This window comes from Triturus cristatus, chromosome 9 (assembly GCF_964204655.1).
Source record: "Triturus cristatus chromosome 9, aTriCri1.1, whole genome shotgun sequence".
Taxonomy (NCBI): domain Eukaryota; kingdom Metazoa; phylum Chordata; class Amphibia; order Caudata; family Salamandridae; genus Triturus; species Triturus cristatus.
Window position 1 is genome coordinate 532,206,844 of NC_140592.1, and position 15,105 is coordinate 532,221,948.

General features: G+C 50.1%; 1 protein-coding gene across 1 annotated transcript in view; it reads left to right on the forward strand.

The window, feature by feature from the left end:
* Positions 1-15,105, forward strand: part of ATG2A (autophagy related 2A) — a 2,561,659-nt gene that overhangs the window by 1,109,825 nt on the left and 1,436,729 nt on the right. Inside the window, exon 22 of the mRNA XM_085625535.1 lies at positions 5,101-5,294. Within this exon, the coding sequence (XP_085481661.1) occupies positions 5,101-5,294 (194 nt within the window). The remainder of the gene's footprint in view (positions 1-5,100; positions 5,295-15,105) is intronic.

Here is a 15,105-nt window from a genome sequence, read left to right on the forward strand (position 1 = left end):
GGGGTTCCAGTCTTCCCCTAACTCGATGACTGGCTGTTGAAGGCGGGCTTGCCCCAGGCTGTCTCTCCCACCTCCAGACTACGGCCGACCTCCTGCATTCGCTGGGGTTTTCCATCAACGTGCCGAAGTCACACCTGACTCCCTCTCAGAAGCTCCTATTCATCGGGGCGGTTCTGGACACAACACAGTATTGGGCCTATCCTCCCGAACAGCGAGTACGGGATATTCAGGTTATGATCCGATCTGTCAGCCTCTATCCCTGGTTTCGGTCACAACGACCCTCATGCTACTGGGTCTGATGGCTTCCTGCATCCTGCTGCTGGGCCATGCCAGGTGGGATATGCGGGCTCTGCAGTGGGACCCGAAGTTCCAGTGGGCACAACATCAAGGGAACCTGTCTGATTGCGTCCAGATCTCGGAGGGCACTGCACATCAATTGTAGTGGTGGCTAACGAACCAGGATTTGGTCGACGGCAGATCCCTCTCTCTTCCTCAACCATAGTTCACAGTGTTGACCAATGCATCACTGCTGGGATGGGGTGGCCACATGGGGGAGGTGGAGATCAGAGGCCTCTGGTCTCCAGCGGAGTTCGGGCTCCACAACAACCTACTGGAGCTTCGGGCGATTCGTCTTGCACTTAAAGCATTCCTTCTCTCTGTTCGGGGAAGAGTAGTGCAGGTGTTCACGACAACACCACCGCCTTGTGGTACTGCAACAAACAAGGCGGGGTGGGGTCGTTGGCCCTATGTCAGGAGACCCTCCGCCTCTGGACATGGCTGGAACATCAGGACATATCCCTCGTGGTTCAACACCTGGCAGGTTCCCTGAATGCCAGGGCGGACAAACTCAGCCGCAGGTGCATGATGGATCACAAATGGCGTCTTCACTTGGAGGTGGTGCAAGGTCTCTTTCAGCAGTGGGGAGAGCCTTGGTTAGATCTATTCGCCACCGAAGAGAAGGCGCAATGTCAGCATTTCTGCGCGTTGGAATTTCCAAGTCAGCGCTCGCTAGGCGACGCTTTTCGTCGCGAATGGAGTTGCCGTCTTCTATATGCCTTTCCGCCTATACCACTTCTGCCCAGAGTGCTGAAGAAGATCAAGCGCAACCGGGCCCAAGTCATTCTTGTGGCTCCGGATTGGGCACGAAGACTCTGGTATCCCGAGCTGCTCAACATGGCCTTCGATCCTCTGATCCGACTGCCTTTTCGGGAGGATCTTCTGTCACAGCAGCAGGGGATGGTCCTTCACCCGAACCTGTCCAGCCTCCACCTCCTTGCGTGGAGATTGAACGGCAGCAGTTGATGTCGTTTGACCTGCCTCCCGAAGTCTGCAATGTTATCTTGGCAGCCAGGGTTCCCTCCACTAAGACGGTATACGCCTGCAGATGGAACAAATTTGTGGCATGGTGTACAGTAAAGGCTGTGGATCCCCTTTTCGCCCCTCTTTCTGAGGTTCTCTAGTTCCTCTGTCTTTGGCCCAGCAGGGCTCTGCTCTGAGCACTCTAAAGGGCTACCTCTCGGCCATTTCAGCCTTCCTTAGGCTTCTTGACCAGCCTTATCATTTCAAGTCCTCTGTTGTATATAGATTCCTTAAGCGCATTACTCATCTTTTTCCTCCTGTTCCCTTCGTAATGCCCCCATGGGACTTGAATTTGGTTCTTACATATCTTATGTGGGCTCCCCTTGAGCCGCTTCATAACTGTCCTCTCAGACTTCTCACTTTGAAAACTGCCTTTCTGGTGGCCATCACCTCTGCCCGCAGGGTGAGTGAGCTACAAGCTCTTTCTTCCAAGCCTCTCTTTCTGGCTGTCCAACCGGACAAGGTCGTTCTTAGAACTAGACCTTCCTTTCTTCCCGAGGTGGTTACTTCATTCCAAATTGGCCAAACCATCACTTTGCCCACCTTCTTTCCACCTTCGCATCCTTCAGAAGAGGAAGAGAGGCTCCACCGTCTGGATCCAAAACGTGCGCTTTCCTTCTACTTGGATCGCACCAAACAATTCCGGGTGGCGACCAGCTCTTTGTTGGTTACATGGGCGCTAAGAAAGGTCGGGCCGTGCACAAATGGACCATCTCCACATGGGTCATTTTGTGCATAAAAGCTTGCTATTCTTTGGCAGAGAAGGAGCCTCCAGTGGGACCGCGCGCCCATTCCACCGGGACGACAGCAGCTACCACTGCTTTGGGATGGGGAGTCCCCCTTAATGACATCTGTCAGGCAGCTACGTGGGCATCGCTGCACATGTTCACCAAACACTATTGCCTGGACAGCCAAGTCTGGAGAGACAGCTTCTTTGGCCGTTCTGTTCTCCAGGACTTTCTGGTGTGAACTGAGTTCACAGACCCACCTCCGAGGTTGGTATTGCTGGGGTATCTATTCTAAGGAAAGGAATCTATAACTAACTGTTTCCTTCAGATGAACAAGTTACTTACCTTAGGTAACGATATATCTGTAAGAAACATAGGTTAGTTATAGATTCCTTACTGCCCCACCCATCCTCCCCGTTCTGCGAACAGACTTCTAGGTTTAAGGACTTCCTTTCAGGGCCCTAGTTTTGTGCACCAGTGGTCAGTATCTTGCATGGCACTGCGCTTCTGGCGTGGAAAGTCGAGTACAGAACTGATGTCAGCGCGTGAAGGTGGTGTCTCTGTAGCTACAGCGACATCATCCCGGCGACCACGACACCAATGACGAACGCGGAGTCGACCGACGCCACATTCCGAAACGCAGGGGTACTGCTGACGAAAAACTTTCCGGATCCAGTCTGACGCCTGGGGTAATTCTAAGGTAAGGAATCTATAACTAACCTATGTTTCTTTCAGATATCGTTACCGAAGGTAAGTAACTTGTTCGTCACGCTCAACTAATCATGCTAAAAAGTAACCCTATATACCACACCAAGGGCCAGGAGTTTACTGTTGGGTCAGGCCCAAGTGTTCAAGCTAAAAAAAAAACTGTAGCTACCTTTACCTTTCTCTAGCATGCTGATGGTGCCCTTCACCTTCAGACGGACCTCTGCACCGCAGATTCAGAAGAACTTCTTATCAATTATGGCATCTGCTCACTGATTTTGTTGGCGCAGATGTAAATGCGTTCGGGCAGGGGTCAGTTGGGCTCTACAAATCAGTCTTGCCTGGCTAGCTCACTAAAATGTTGCTTGGATATGAATTTACCTTGAAGAAATTAAAAGAGGAGGCGTTTGGTAAAACTTGAACAAATCGCTTTTATTAAACTCAGCGGCCGGGAGAGTCTCGACAGATTGTGTCTGAGGAAAGTCTCTCAGTGTTCAAAGTTTTGACTGTCATTATATTCATCTGTGAGGTACAATAAAGTAATTTGTGCATTCCTGAAAAAGCATCTCATTCATAAATTAATCGGTTTGGGCATCTGATAAGGAAACAGATGGCTCTTGACCTCGTGTAGATCTAATGTGGGCAAGTATGTATGTGTCCTAATGTCCGGTATGAGGAGCACCTGATCTCAACGTGTGGTGTGCTTGTCTTGTCCTGTTCCTATCTATTTTGTGGTATCTAGCTTTGTGGCCAAATGTGTTTTATTGGGGCCAATTGCCTCTGACCTGTTTGTAGTGCAACTATCTAGCTATGGGATTGATCAGGGTTTTCTCTGGGCGCGTGTTTATCTTTGGGTTAAAAGAGACCCCACCTGGGACCTGTTATTCAATAGGCATTAGTGTGGGTCGCAGCACCTGCCTGACCATGTATCTCTGCCGCTGGGTTGATGAGGAGATCATCTTGGGTAAAACTGACAGCAATGATACAAGTTCACTGGAACTCCTGAAAATAGTATAGCAGACACAGTGTCATTTTTATGACATTCTCAACATTGTGCGTACGGTTGTCATAGCTTACATGGATATTGTCTTTACTGATATTTTACATAGTTATGCATTTCTAGATCATGATGTACATCAACATTCTTTTTTACTAGTAACAACATTGTCATTCATGCATGGATTATTGCATACATTGACAAAGTTACAGCTGGTATCAACACGGTTGTGTGGCCACACTTGATGGCGTGCATTGACAGTGTATTTATTTGTATTGCCGTTGTCGGGCCTGCTCATTTCATGGTATACATTGACATTGTATTTACCCATTCCAAAATGTTTTACTTTTCCACAAAAAATTGAAAACCTAACTCTTAGATTTCAACTTGATCACCTCAAACCGTTGTGTTCCCTGACCTATGCTACCTTGATCCTCTTTGGAGTAAGCCCTTTTTGTTTAACTGCTCTCAACCACCTTCGATTAGGTGTGCAGAACACTATAAAAATAATGTAACTAAATACACCACACCTAGACAAAAATTTAGTTTCTCTTCCCAACAGCCGTCATTTCATCTTCCTTCGAATATTGTCCACCATTTTGTCACCTTAATGCGGGTATTCACAAGTGTGTATGTTGGACTGTACCATAATAATACTGGTTTGCTTTCTTTACTCTTTTGTTGTGTTTTTGTTTAGTGTGCATTTTGTAGATTACAGTAATTTTTGTTGTGAGCTAAATGTGGAAGCTTTGTTGTTGAAAGTAACTCTAGATATTAACTAGTAAAGCCTGTGTTTCTTCTGAGACACTATGCTGCTACTTGGGAGTCAGGGCCAAGAAGGTGACCCACAGAGCCACAATGACACTTTGAGAATGACCCTAGAAAATCATGCTGTGGGCACATAGCAACTTTGGAATAGTCTTGCAGTCTTGTATTTGTGGGCCGATTAACTAAGATCAGAGTATCTATCCCGCTCAAAAGGGGAACAGATTAGACGCGTTTGTGATCACGGAGGTAGTTGATAAATTAACCTGGGCTCAGAGAAATATGGAAAGAGGTACTAAAACTTTTTTATGTACTTATGTCCTGTGGATGTCAGGGAAGACATTACATAGCTCAATAAGTTGTTCTTTTCATCCTTTGTTTCACTATTACTGCTTCCTACAGTAAATGTAACTACTTTATTTCACTTGTCAGTGACATTGTTGGACATGAAAACTGGCAGAATATTTTCAATGCAATTGTTTTTAATGTTTTACAATTTTGTTTTTTCTTTGTGTTCTGAAATCACACATTATTGTGTTTTTTCAGCTTCAGTTGAAGATTATTTCATGCCAGAAAAACTTGAGGTGCCAAATTTTCTCCCTCCTGACCAACTAAACCCCATCATTTACTTGAGTGAAGACGGAGTAATGACCAAGTTGTCGAGTGGGAGAAAAGACAAGAATCTGAAAATGCTCTCTACCGCCATCCGGATCGATCTGGACCTGAAACAAAATGTCAAGGTACTCATAGCACTTTGTTTGTCTATCTATCATTAGCTGGAGGAAATTATTATTTAAGTGTAATTGCCCATACCTGCTAGACAGCATTTTTCCTTGTGCCAATGAGAAATGTTTTTTTAAGCATTGCTGGTGACTTTAGTTATGGAGGCATTGTGGGCACCGGTAACCTCAACTGGTGAACTTCAGTGGTTTTTACACATCAAGGCTTTTTGGAATATGAAGAATTCTAAAGAGTAAAATCCCATCTTTCATTCATACGCTTAGTGGTAGATTTGACTACTGTGGTTGTAGCTTTGGAGGGATAGACAACTTTACCCACTTTATTCTGTTTTGTAATAAATATGATTATGCATGGTGGAGATGGCTCAGCCCCCTTTATATAAACATTTTGGAGCTAGATGTGTTAAACTAGCCATGGCGCTGTGCACTGAACCAGATGACATGTTTGTGGTCAACCCTAGTTTCATTTCTATGGGTTGCATGGCCTCGCCTGAGAGAGATGGCTACTACGCTAGATATCACCTCAACCAGATAGCCTTTGTGGATTTGTACCTATATCATGATGTAATCTGCTGCTAGCCCCTGCTTAAATTGCACGGTTCCCCCATACCCTTCTACACTTGCATTTTATCATATTTGGTGTATTGGTATATTCTTTATACAAGGAAGGATTACTGCTCCTAAACGTTTTTATGCTATTTAAATGTTTGTGATGTATATGTTTTTCAGGCCATTAGCCTCTGATTAATTTGCATATTTTTATTGTCTCATTTCATTTGCACTTATACATATCTGATGAGTGTGCTGATTCTCCTTTGGAACAAAATGTAGTGTTTAAACACTATTTCACTATTTTTAGCAGATTGCTTTGTATATATTTTTATTTCTTGTAGGTTTAGATGATTAAGTGTTCTTAAATCGCTTTCTTAAATTATTGTAAGGCTGACAGCTTAAACAATAAATTAATTGGAACCATACATTTCCACTTGAAAGTGAAAGAATGAGGAATAAGATCATTGGTATCATCAACATGCTGTCCATTAGAGACGATTTTAATATTTATTTGCCACTTTCTATTACGCTTTATAAAGGCACTTCCATTATTTGTAAAAGACTTGTGCAGGAGTCACTGGGGCTGGTAATCCACCATGTTGAATGTCCAGGATAATCCATTGAAGTGCTCCTCTGAGGAACTTGACATGGAGGAAGTTTATATAATAAAAGCCTGATTCCATTCAATCTGTGTTAGAGGTGTAATGCTTGTGTGTATGTTTGTCTTTTCGATTCAGAGCTTTCTCCAAACGGACAACGAAACGCAAGGGCAGCGTGCTCAGTGTTCTTGTAGCCTTGAACAGAGTGTACAAGTGTATAAGAATAGAAATGCTTATAAAGAAGTGTGCTTGCAAGCAGAACACTTTCTGAGTATGTTATCATGTGTGCACAAAGTGTGTAAAAAGTCGCTATCTAAAAGGATTTCAATTTTAAACGTGTAATTCAAAATGAACGCTTTTGTGCTACGGGCCCTGTTGAACCCCTCTACAGGTTCTGCACCAGATAGCACTGATGCGGTCTGTGCCACCCCTCAGTCACTTTTTCACTGACTTTTAAAAAAATATTTTTTCAAAATGTTTGAGATATGTTCTCCTGGTGTTAAGTATGACACCCAAGAAACCAGCTGGTTTTAAACCATGTGGGGCCTGTCAAAGGCAAATGTTGATGACAGTTCCCGATTGGGTGTGTTTGTGGTTCTAGGAGCAGTACCATGACTCCAAGACCTGCGAGGACTGCTGCGCCATGCATCAAAAGGTGCTGAGGGAGTGCTCTCTCAAGATCCTTGCTGCCTGATGTTGGTCGACTCCGTGACACTTGAGGTCCTGAACGCACCGAACGTCCTGGGACCGTTTGCAGAGCCCTTCCCAACGGTCTTTGTCATATTCTAAATCGTTGGGGAAGTCGGGGAATTCCCACAAACATAAGAAATCCAACAAGTCTAAGAGGTCTTTGACTTCACGATATCTGTTGAAGTCTTCTGATGAGACGCGTGAGCATTGGCACTCCAGGCCCCGCAAGTCGGCTGAACTTGAACCCAGGTCCGCTTCGCGTTTCTCGATTTTCCTACAGTGACACCTACCCAGCTGCAGTTCTATGAGGCCATGTGCCTCATATTTGGGTGGCCCGGCCCCTCTGGAGTGCCTTCATGCCGAACGAGCATGGGAGGGCCCCTACTGGACCCCTGACGGCAGATTCACCCTCAGCCCAAATCGGGTGAAGATGCATCCATTGCTGGATCTGGAGCAGAGCTGGCGGTGACACCATGACCTTCCTCAGTGCCCACTCCAGTGCCTTCTCCCTCATCATATTCCTGCATGTGACACAGTGCCAGATGGGAGTCGTCCGAGTTCGGCCCCGACTGGGTGTATGCTCCCAGGAGCGGAGCCAGTGCCTTATTTGTTTGAGAGAGAGATGAATGAGAGGGGTCTATGGACCTTGATGGTTACAAGCTTCCAGATGCGGACAGGACATGTGCTACGAGAAATTGGTAGAGGCCAGTGGGTTAGATACCTCCCCAGTCACTGGCCTGGTCTCTCCTCCTAGCGGGGCTATGGAGGAGCAAGCCTCGTTTCCAATGGTGTTGCATAGGGTGGCTGAGTTCATTGACCCTCAGTTGCCTACAATGCCAAGCAAGACAAACATCTATACGGAGGTGCTTCAGCCGAGAGTCTCCACGTCTGTACCCCTGCTCCCGTTCAATGAAGCCCTTACAGACACCCTAATCTGCGCCTGGCCCAAACCCTGCACAGGGTCTCCTGTGCATAGAATGATTCATCCGCCACCATCACCCAGCTCCTTGGGACATCAATTATCTTACTCAGCACTCCACCTCAGAGAGCTTCATGGTCCAAGCCTCTACATCCCGAATTAATATATGCCCGTTCCATACCACTCCACAGGATAGGGAATCCAAGAGACTGGATAACTTTGGCAAGAGAATGTTCTTTTCCGCCAGCCTAACACTGCAGTCCATGAAGACCTCTTGCCTATTAGGCTGATATTCGCATACTATATGGGACTCGGTTGCTGCCTATGGTCTCGTGGATGCCGAGCCATACATATCCAGGATATTGTTGATGGGCGAGCTGCAGCTAAGTTCACCATAAGGTGTGGGGTCAACATGACTAACTCGCTGGGCAGAGCAATTTCACTGTCTGTGGCCTCCGGCGCCACGTCTGACCGAGAACGACTGGTTTTTCAGGGAATGTCCGGCTTCCCTTATGGACATGCCCTTTGATGACTCTCCCCTTTATGGAGGGACGGCGGATTCAGCCATGGAGCGTATCTAAAAGAGACACGTTAGTGATAGATTCCTTACCATATAATATCCCCAGGGGTCAGACAGGATCCGGAAAGTTTTCTGCAGCAGTACCCCTGCACGTCGGTAGGCGTTTTTGCACGACTCCGCATACGTCGCTGGCGTCGTAGTCACCGAGATGCCGTCACTGGAGCTACTTTGACGCGCCCACGCACGCTGACGTCAGTTCTTTTTTTTTTCTGCGCCAGCAAGCGCAGATCCGGAGAGAGCGGTACCTACAGTCAAGAAATATGACTGTGTTTTAGAGACTTTGGTCTCCTTGTTTGTCGAGTATCGACTTCTGGTGCAGTAGGGATGCCCAGGTATAAGTCCTGTGAGGACTGCCATCGGAACATGTCGGTGGCGGACCCGCACGTCAGTTGTCTCTTCAGCTTGGGGCATGCCCATGACCCTGAGACATGCCCAGATTGCCGGGCCATGGCGCCGAAGGCTTTGCGGGAGAGTTCCCGAAAGTTGTTGGAGGCCCGGCACTCGGTTCTGCGCCACTCAAGGTCCCGCGGGAGGTCGAGGGACCAGTCGCGGAGCCAACACCATCGTTCGTAGGAATCGGGAACAGGTAAGTCCGAGCGCTGTAAAAAGTCGAAGAAGCTCGTCGCTCTTCGTCTACCCCTCACCGTTCGCGGGACGCGGTGGAAGGGGCGGCTGGTCACTCCTCCGCTGCTCCTGTGAGGCCTCCGTTGCCTACGGGACCCGCCTTTTCCGGGTCCGTACTCGACTCCAGAAGAAATACAGGTATTCCTGTCAGCCATGGGCCGTTTGTTTGCCCCGTCGGATCCCTCCGGAGCACCTTCGGGCCCCGTGGGGAGGATCTGCCCCCGTGCTGCCGCCTTTGACCCCGGGTTCGCAGGCAAGATTCCCAGCGGTGCTTCCGGCTCCAGCCTCAACCCCGTGTCCGGCTCCGGAGCCGCCTACAGCGCCAGACACAGTGCCGTTGGCTCTAGGACCAGACTACGTTGAGCCTGGATTGGACTATTATCCTCCGATTCCTATCCCGGGGGGGATTTTTATCCCTTCCCCCAGGCCCCTCGTCCTTATCAGCCTTTGAAACAGCCAGTGGAGGAAGGGGAGTACTGGGAGGGGCCGGACGACCCTCTTGCGGCTCTGTGTGAGGATGACCCGGGATGACAATGTGGAGGTTCCTGGTGATTTAGATGTGTCTCCGCACCCTGGTACACTGTCCCCTTCTTCCGTGGCTACGGAGGAGGTTGGTACATTTTCAGTGGTATTGCGTAGGGCAGCTGAGGCTCTTAACCTCGAGTTCCCTACGGTGCCCATCAGGACTAATCTCCTAACTGAAGTGCTTCAACCGGCGGCCTCCTTGGCGGAGCCGCTGCTGCCCTTTAATGACGCACTTTCTGATGTTCTTTTGGGCACCTGGTCCAAGCCCAACACAGGGGCTCCTGTGGATAGAAGTGTGGCACAACGCCATTGCCTGGCCCTGGGCGACCCCAGTTTTCTCACACAACACCCGACGCCTGAGAGCCTGGTTGTCCAGGCCTCTGCGTCTCCAAGCGCATTCCCTTCCGCGCCTCCGGATAGGGAATCCAAGAAGCTGGAGCAGTTTGGGAAAAAGATTTTCTCGTCTGCCAGTTCAGGGCTGCGGTCGGTGAACACCGCATGCCTTTTGGGCCGTTATTCACACACTGTGTGGGACACAGTGGCACAGGTACTACCTCAGTGTCCAGTGGAGGCCTCGGCGGTGCTCTCCCAGGCTATTACCGAGCGGAGAGACGCTGCGAAATTCACTATCCGTTGTGGCCTGGACACCGCCGACTCGCTCAGCAGGGCGATTTCCACAACAGTGGCGCTCCACTGTTACGCCTGGCTCCGAACGACTGGCTTCTCGGGGGATGTCCAGAACACTTTGTTGGACATGCCCTTTGATGGCACGCGCCTCTTTGGTGACAAAGCGGATAGCACGTTGGAACGCTTTAAGGACTCCCGGGCAACGGCCCAGTCCTTGGGCCTTTCCACCACGCGCACTCCCTTGGGATCTGCTTTTCGCTCCTTTCGTGGTCAAGGACGGGGCGCCCAAACACGTTCATTTCAAAGCCGCAAGCCTGCACAGCAGCAGTCTCAGCGCAGCCGCGGATGTGGGAACCGCCGAGGTGGGTCACAGGGCCAGCGGGCGGGTCAGTCCACCACCACCCCTGCCACCACTGCCTCCAAGCCTTCCTAGTCCAGTATTCCAGGCCCACCAAACGTCAGTGGGCGGCAGTATTCGCCATCACCTCCCCCACTGGTGCACTATCACTTCTGACAGGTGGGTTTTACAGATAGTCCGAAGGGGCTACTCCCTTCCCTTCGAGACTACCCCTCCAGCCATGCCACCTCAGTACCACCGCATGCCGGGGGATCACTTGGCATATGGGGCCATCGAGCGCGTTCCGACGCCAGAAGTAGGTTGTGGTTGTTATTCCCACTACTTCTTGATTCCAAAAAAGTACAAGGGCCTGCGTCCTATCTTACACCTCTGGAACATCAATTGCTTCCTCTGGAAGGAAAAGTTCAAGATGCTCACACTCGTTCAGGTCTTGTCTGCCCTAGACCAGCAAGACTGGATGGTAGCGTTAGACTTGCAGGATGCTTATTTTCATATCCCCATCCTGCCGGCCCAAAGGAGTTACCTGCGGTTCACGGTACGCCACGAGCACTTTCAGTTCACCGTGCTCCCTTTCGGCCTTACCAGCGCCCCTCGGGTGTTCACAAAAGTGATGGCGGTGGTCACAGCAGAGCTTCGCAGATCAGGGGTTTCAGTCTTCCCCTTTCTCGACGACTGGCTGTTGAAGGCTGGCTCGCCCCATGCAGTCGTCTCCCACCTCCAGACTACGGCTGACCTCCTGCATTTGCTGTGGTTCTCCATCAGTGTGCCGAAGTCGCATCTGATTCCCTCTCAGAAGCTCCTCTTCATCGGAGTAGTTCTGGACACGGCGCACTTTCGGGTTTATCCTCCTGAACAGCGAGTCCGGGACAGTCGGCTATGATTCCGATCTTTCAGCCCTTGTCCTGGGTATCGGTCAGGAAGACACTGAGGCTGCCGGGCCTCATGGCCTCCTGCATCCTGCTGATCAATCATGCCAGATGGCATATGCGGGCTCTGCAGTGGGACCTGAAGTTCCAGTGGACGCAGCATCAGGGAAAGCTGTCTGACTACGTCCAGATCTCGGAGGGCACTCCATAAGGCTTGCAGTGGTGACTCATGGATCAGCGTTGGGTCAGCAGCAGATCCCTCTCCCTTCCCCAACCGGAGCACACAGTGGTGACGGATGCGTCCCTCCTGGGATGGGGCAGCCACATGGAAGAGGCGGAGATCAGAGGTCTCTAGTCTCCGGCGTAGTCCAAGCTCCAAATCAATCTTTTGGAGCTCAGGGCGATTCTACTTGCACTGAAAGCATTCCTTCCCTCTGTCAAGGGGAGAGTAGTGCAGGTGTTCATAGACAACACCACCACCATGTGGTACTGCAACAAGCAAGGCGGGGTGGCTCTACGCCTCTGGATGTGGCTGGAACGCCAGGGCATTATCCTGGGTGGACGAACTCAGCCGCCGGTGCATAATGGATCACGAATGGCATCTTCACTCGGAGGTGGCACAAGGTCTCTTTCATCAGTGGGGAGAAGCTTGGTAAGATCTATTCGCCACCGAAGAGAACGCGCAATGTCAGCAGTTCTGCGCGTTGGAGTTTCCAAGGCGGCACTCGCTCGTAGACGCTTTTCATCGCGAGTGTAGTTGTGGTCTGTTGTACGCCTTTCCGCCTATACCACTTCTGCCCAGAGTGCTGAAGAAGATCAGAGGCGACCGGGCCCAAGTCATTTGTGTGGCACCAGACTGAGCACGAAGAGTTTGGTATCCCGAGCTACTCAGTATGAGTGTGGATCCTCCGATCTAACTGCCTCTTCGGGAGGATCTTCTGTCGCAGCAACAGTTGACGGTCCTCCACTCGAACCTGTCCAGCCTCCACCTCCTTGCGTGGAGATCGAACGGCGACAGTTGATTCCATTTGATTTGCCTCCTGAATTCTTTAATGTGATTCTGGCAGCCAGGCGTCCCTCAACTAAAACTGTATATGCCTGTCGGTGGAACAAATTTGTTGCATGGTGCACAGCAAAAGCTGTAGATCCCCTTTCTGCCCCTCTTTCTGAGGTCTTTTTGTTCCTTCTCTCTTTGGCCTAGGAGGGCTCTGCTTTGGGGACTATTAAGGGCTACCTTTCTGCTCTTTCAGCCTTTCTCCGGCTGCCTGATGAGCCCTCTCTTTTCTAGTTCCCTGTTGTCAATAGATTTCTCAAAGGCATTATTCCCTTTTCCCTCCTATTCCTTTTGTGATGCCTCAGTGGGACTTGAACCTGGTTCTCACATACTTAATGCGCGCTCCCTTTGAGCCTCTTCATAACTGTCCTTTGTGGTTATTGACTCTGAAAACTGTCTTCCTAGTGGCCATCACCTCCGCAAGGCGTGTGAGTGAGCTCCAGGCTCTTTCCTGTAAACCTCCTTTCCTGGCGGTTCATCCGGACAAGGTTGTGCTTCGACCACGTGCCTCCTTTCTACCGAAAGTTGTCACTGCCTTTCATCTTGGGCAAATTGTCTCTCTGCCCACTTTCTTTCCGCCTCCGCACACTTCCAGAGAGGAAGAGAGGCTCCACCGTCTGGACCCAAAACGTGCGCTTTCATTCTACCTCAACCGCACACAACAGTTCCGGGTGGATGACCAGCTCTTTGTTGGCTACGTGGGCGCCAAGAAAGGCCGGGCTGTACACAAGAGAACTATCTCCTGTTGGGTTGTCTTGTGTATTTAAGCCTGTTACTCGTTGGCTAAAAGGGAACCTCCAATAGGGTTGCGCGCCCATTCGACCAGGGCGACAGCGACTTCTACAGCTTTGGGATACGGCGTCTGATTTCTAGGGATAAGAGCATTCCTTTCAGGGCCCTAGATTCAAATGCACCAAGATTTGGTCTCTGGCATGGCTCTGCGTTCCTGGCGTGGAAAGTCGTGTACAGAACTGACGTCAGCGCGCGTGGGCGCATCTAAGTAGCTCCAGCGACGTCATCTCGGCGACTAAGACGCCAGCGACGTACGCGAAGCCGTTCGACGCCTACCAATGCGCAGGGGTACTGCTACCGAAAACTTTCCGGATCCAGTCTGACGCCTGTGGATATTCTAAGGTAAGGAATCTATCACTAACTAATGTCTCTTACAGATATATCGTTACACAAGTAAGTAACTTGTGCTTTAAGGACGGCAGAGCTACGGCCTGGTTCTTGGACTTGTCTATGGCCCCTCGAGAACCCCACTTTTATGGCAATGGAAGGTGTCTCCAGCCACTCCCATCCCTTCCCAGCCACCATTGCCAACTGGCTTCCCAGCCTTTTTGTTACAGAGGGCACAGATCCCATGAACAACGTGGGACAGGCGGCCAGAGGTGGGGCCAGTCCACCACTCCGTGGCAGCCGCTGCTTCCAAGCCTTTTTAGTTTGCCTTCCGACCCTCATGAGCACCCAGTGGGAGGCAGGATACGTCATCACCTGCCCCATTGGTTGTCAGTGGTGTCAGACTGCTGGGTCCTACAGATCGTCCAAAGGAACTACTCCCTCCCCTTTGTGACTACCCCACCACCGATGCCACCCACTCACGATTGGCTGATGGAGGATATTCTCTCCGTGCTCCGTCAAGAAGCGTAAGCCAAGGGAGCCATAGAGAGGGTGCCTGCTACTTTCTGGTGCCAAAGAAGGATGAAGGACTTCATCCTATCCTATCCTATCTCAAGTTCTAATTGGAAAAAAAGAAACTTCAAAAGCTCACGCTCGCCAAAGTTCAGTCTGTCATGGACCTGGGAGACTCGATGGTAATAATAATAATTATACCATTATTTGTAAAGCGCGAACAATTGCCCCAAAGGGTGTCAAGGTGCTGGGGGCCGTAGGAAAGATTAAGCGAGCTATTGCCCAGACTCACATGGTGCTGGGCTAACCTGCCGGCGGTTCAAGGGATCGAACAGTGAGCAGCCGTGTTCCGGAGTCAGCCGCCCTGGCCGCTGCACCACACCTCTTCCACTAGCATAGCGTTAGACTTGAAGGACGCATCTTTCCACATCCATGTCCTGCCTGCCCACAGACGTTAACTGTGGGCAAGAGCACTTTCAGTTAGTCATGCTCCCTTTCAGCCTTACCAGCGTCCCTTGCGCGTTCACAAAGGTGATGGCGGTGGTTGCAGCTCTTCTGTGGAGGTCGGGGTTCAAGTCTTCCCCAACCTTGTCAATTGGCTGTTGAAGGTGGGCTCGCCCGAGGCAATTGGCCCCAGCATTCAGACTATGGCAAATCTCTTGTGCTCTCTGGGGTTCACTGTCAATGTGCTGAAGTCGCACCTGACTGAGTCTCAGACGCTCCCTTTCATAAAATACATTCTGGACACAGTGCAGTTGTCCTACCGATCTGCGAGTGTAGGCTAT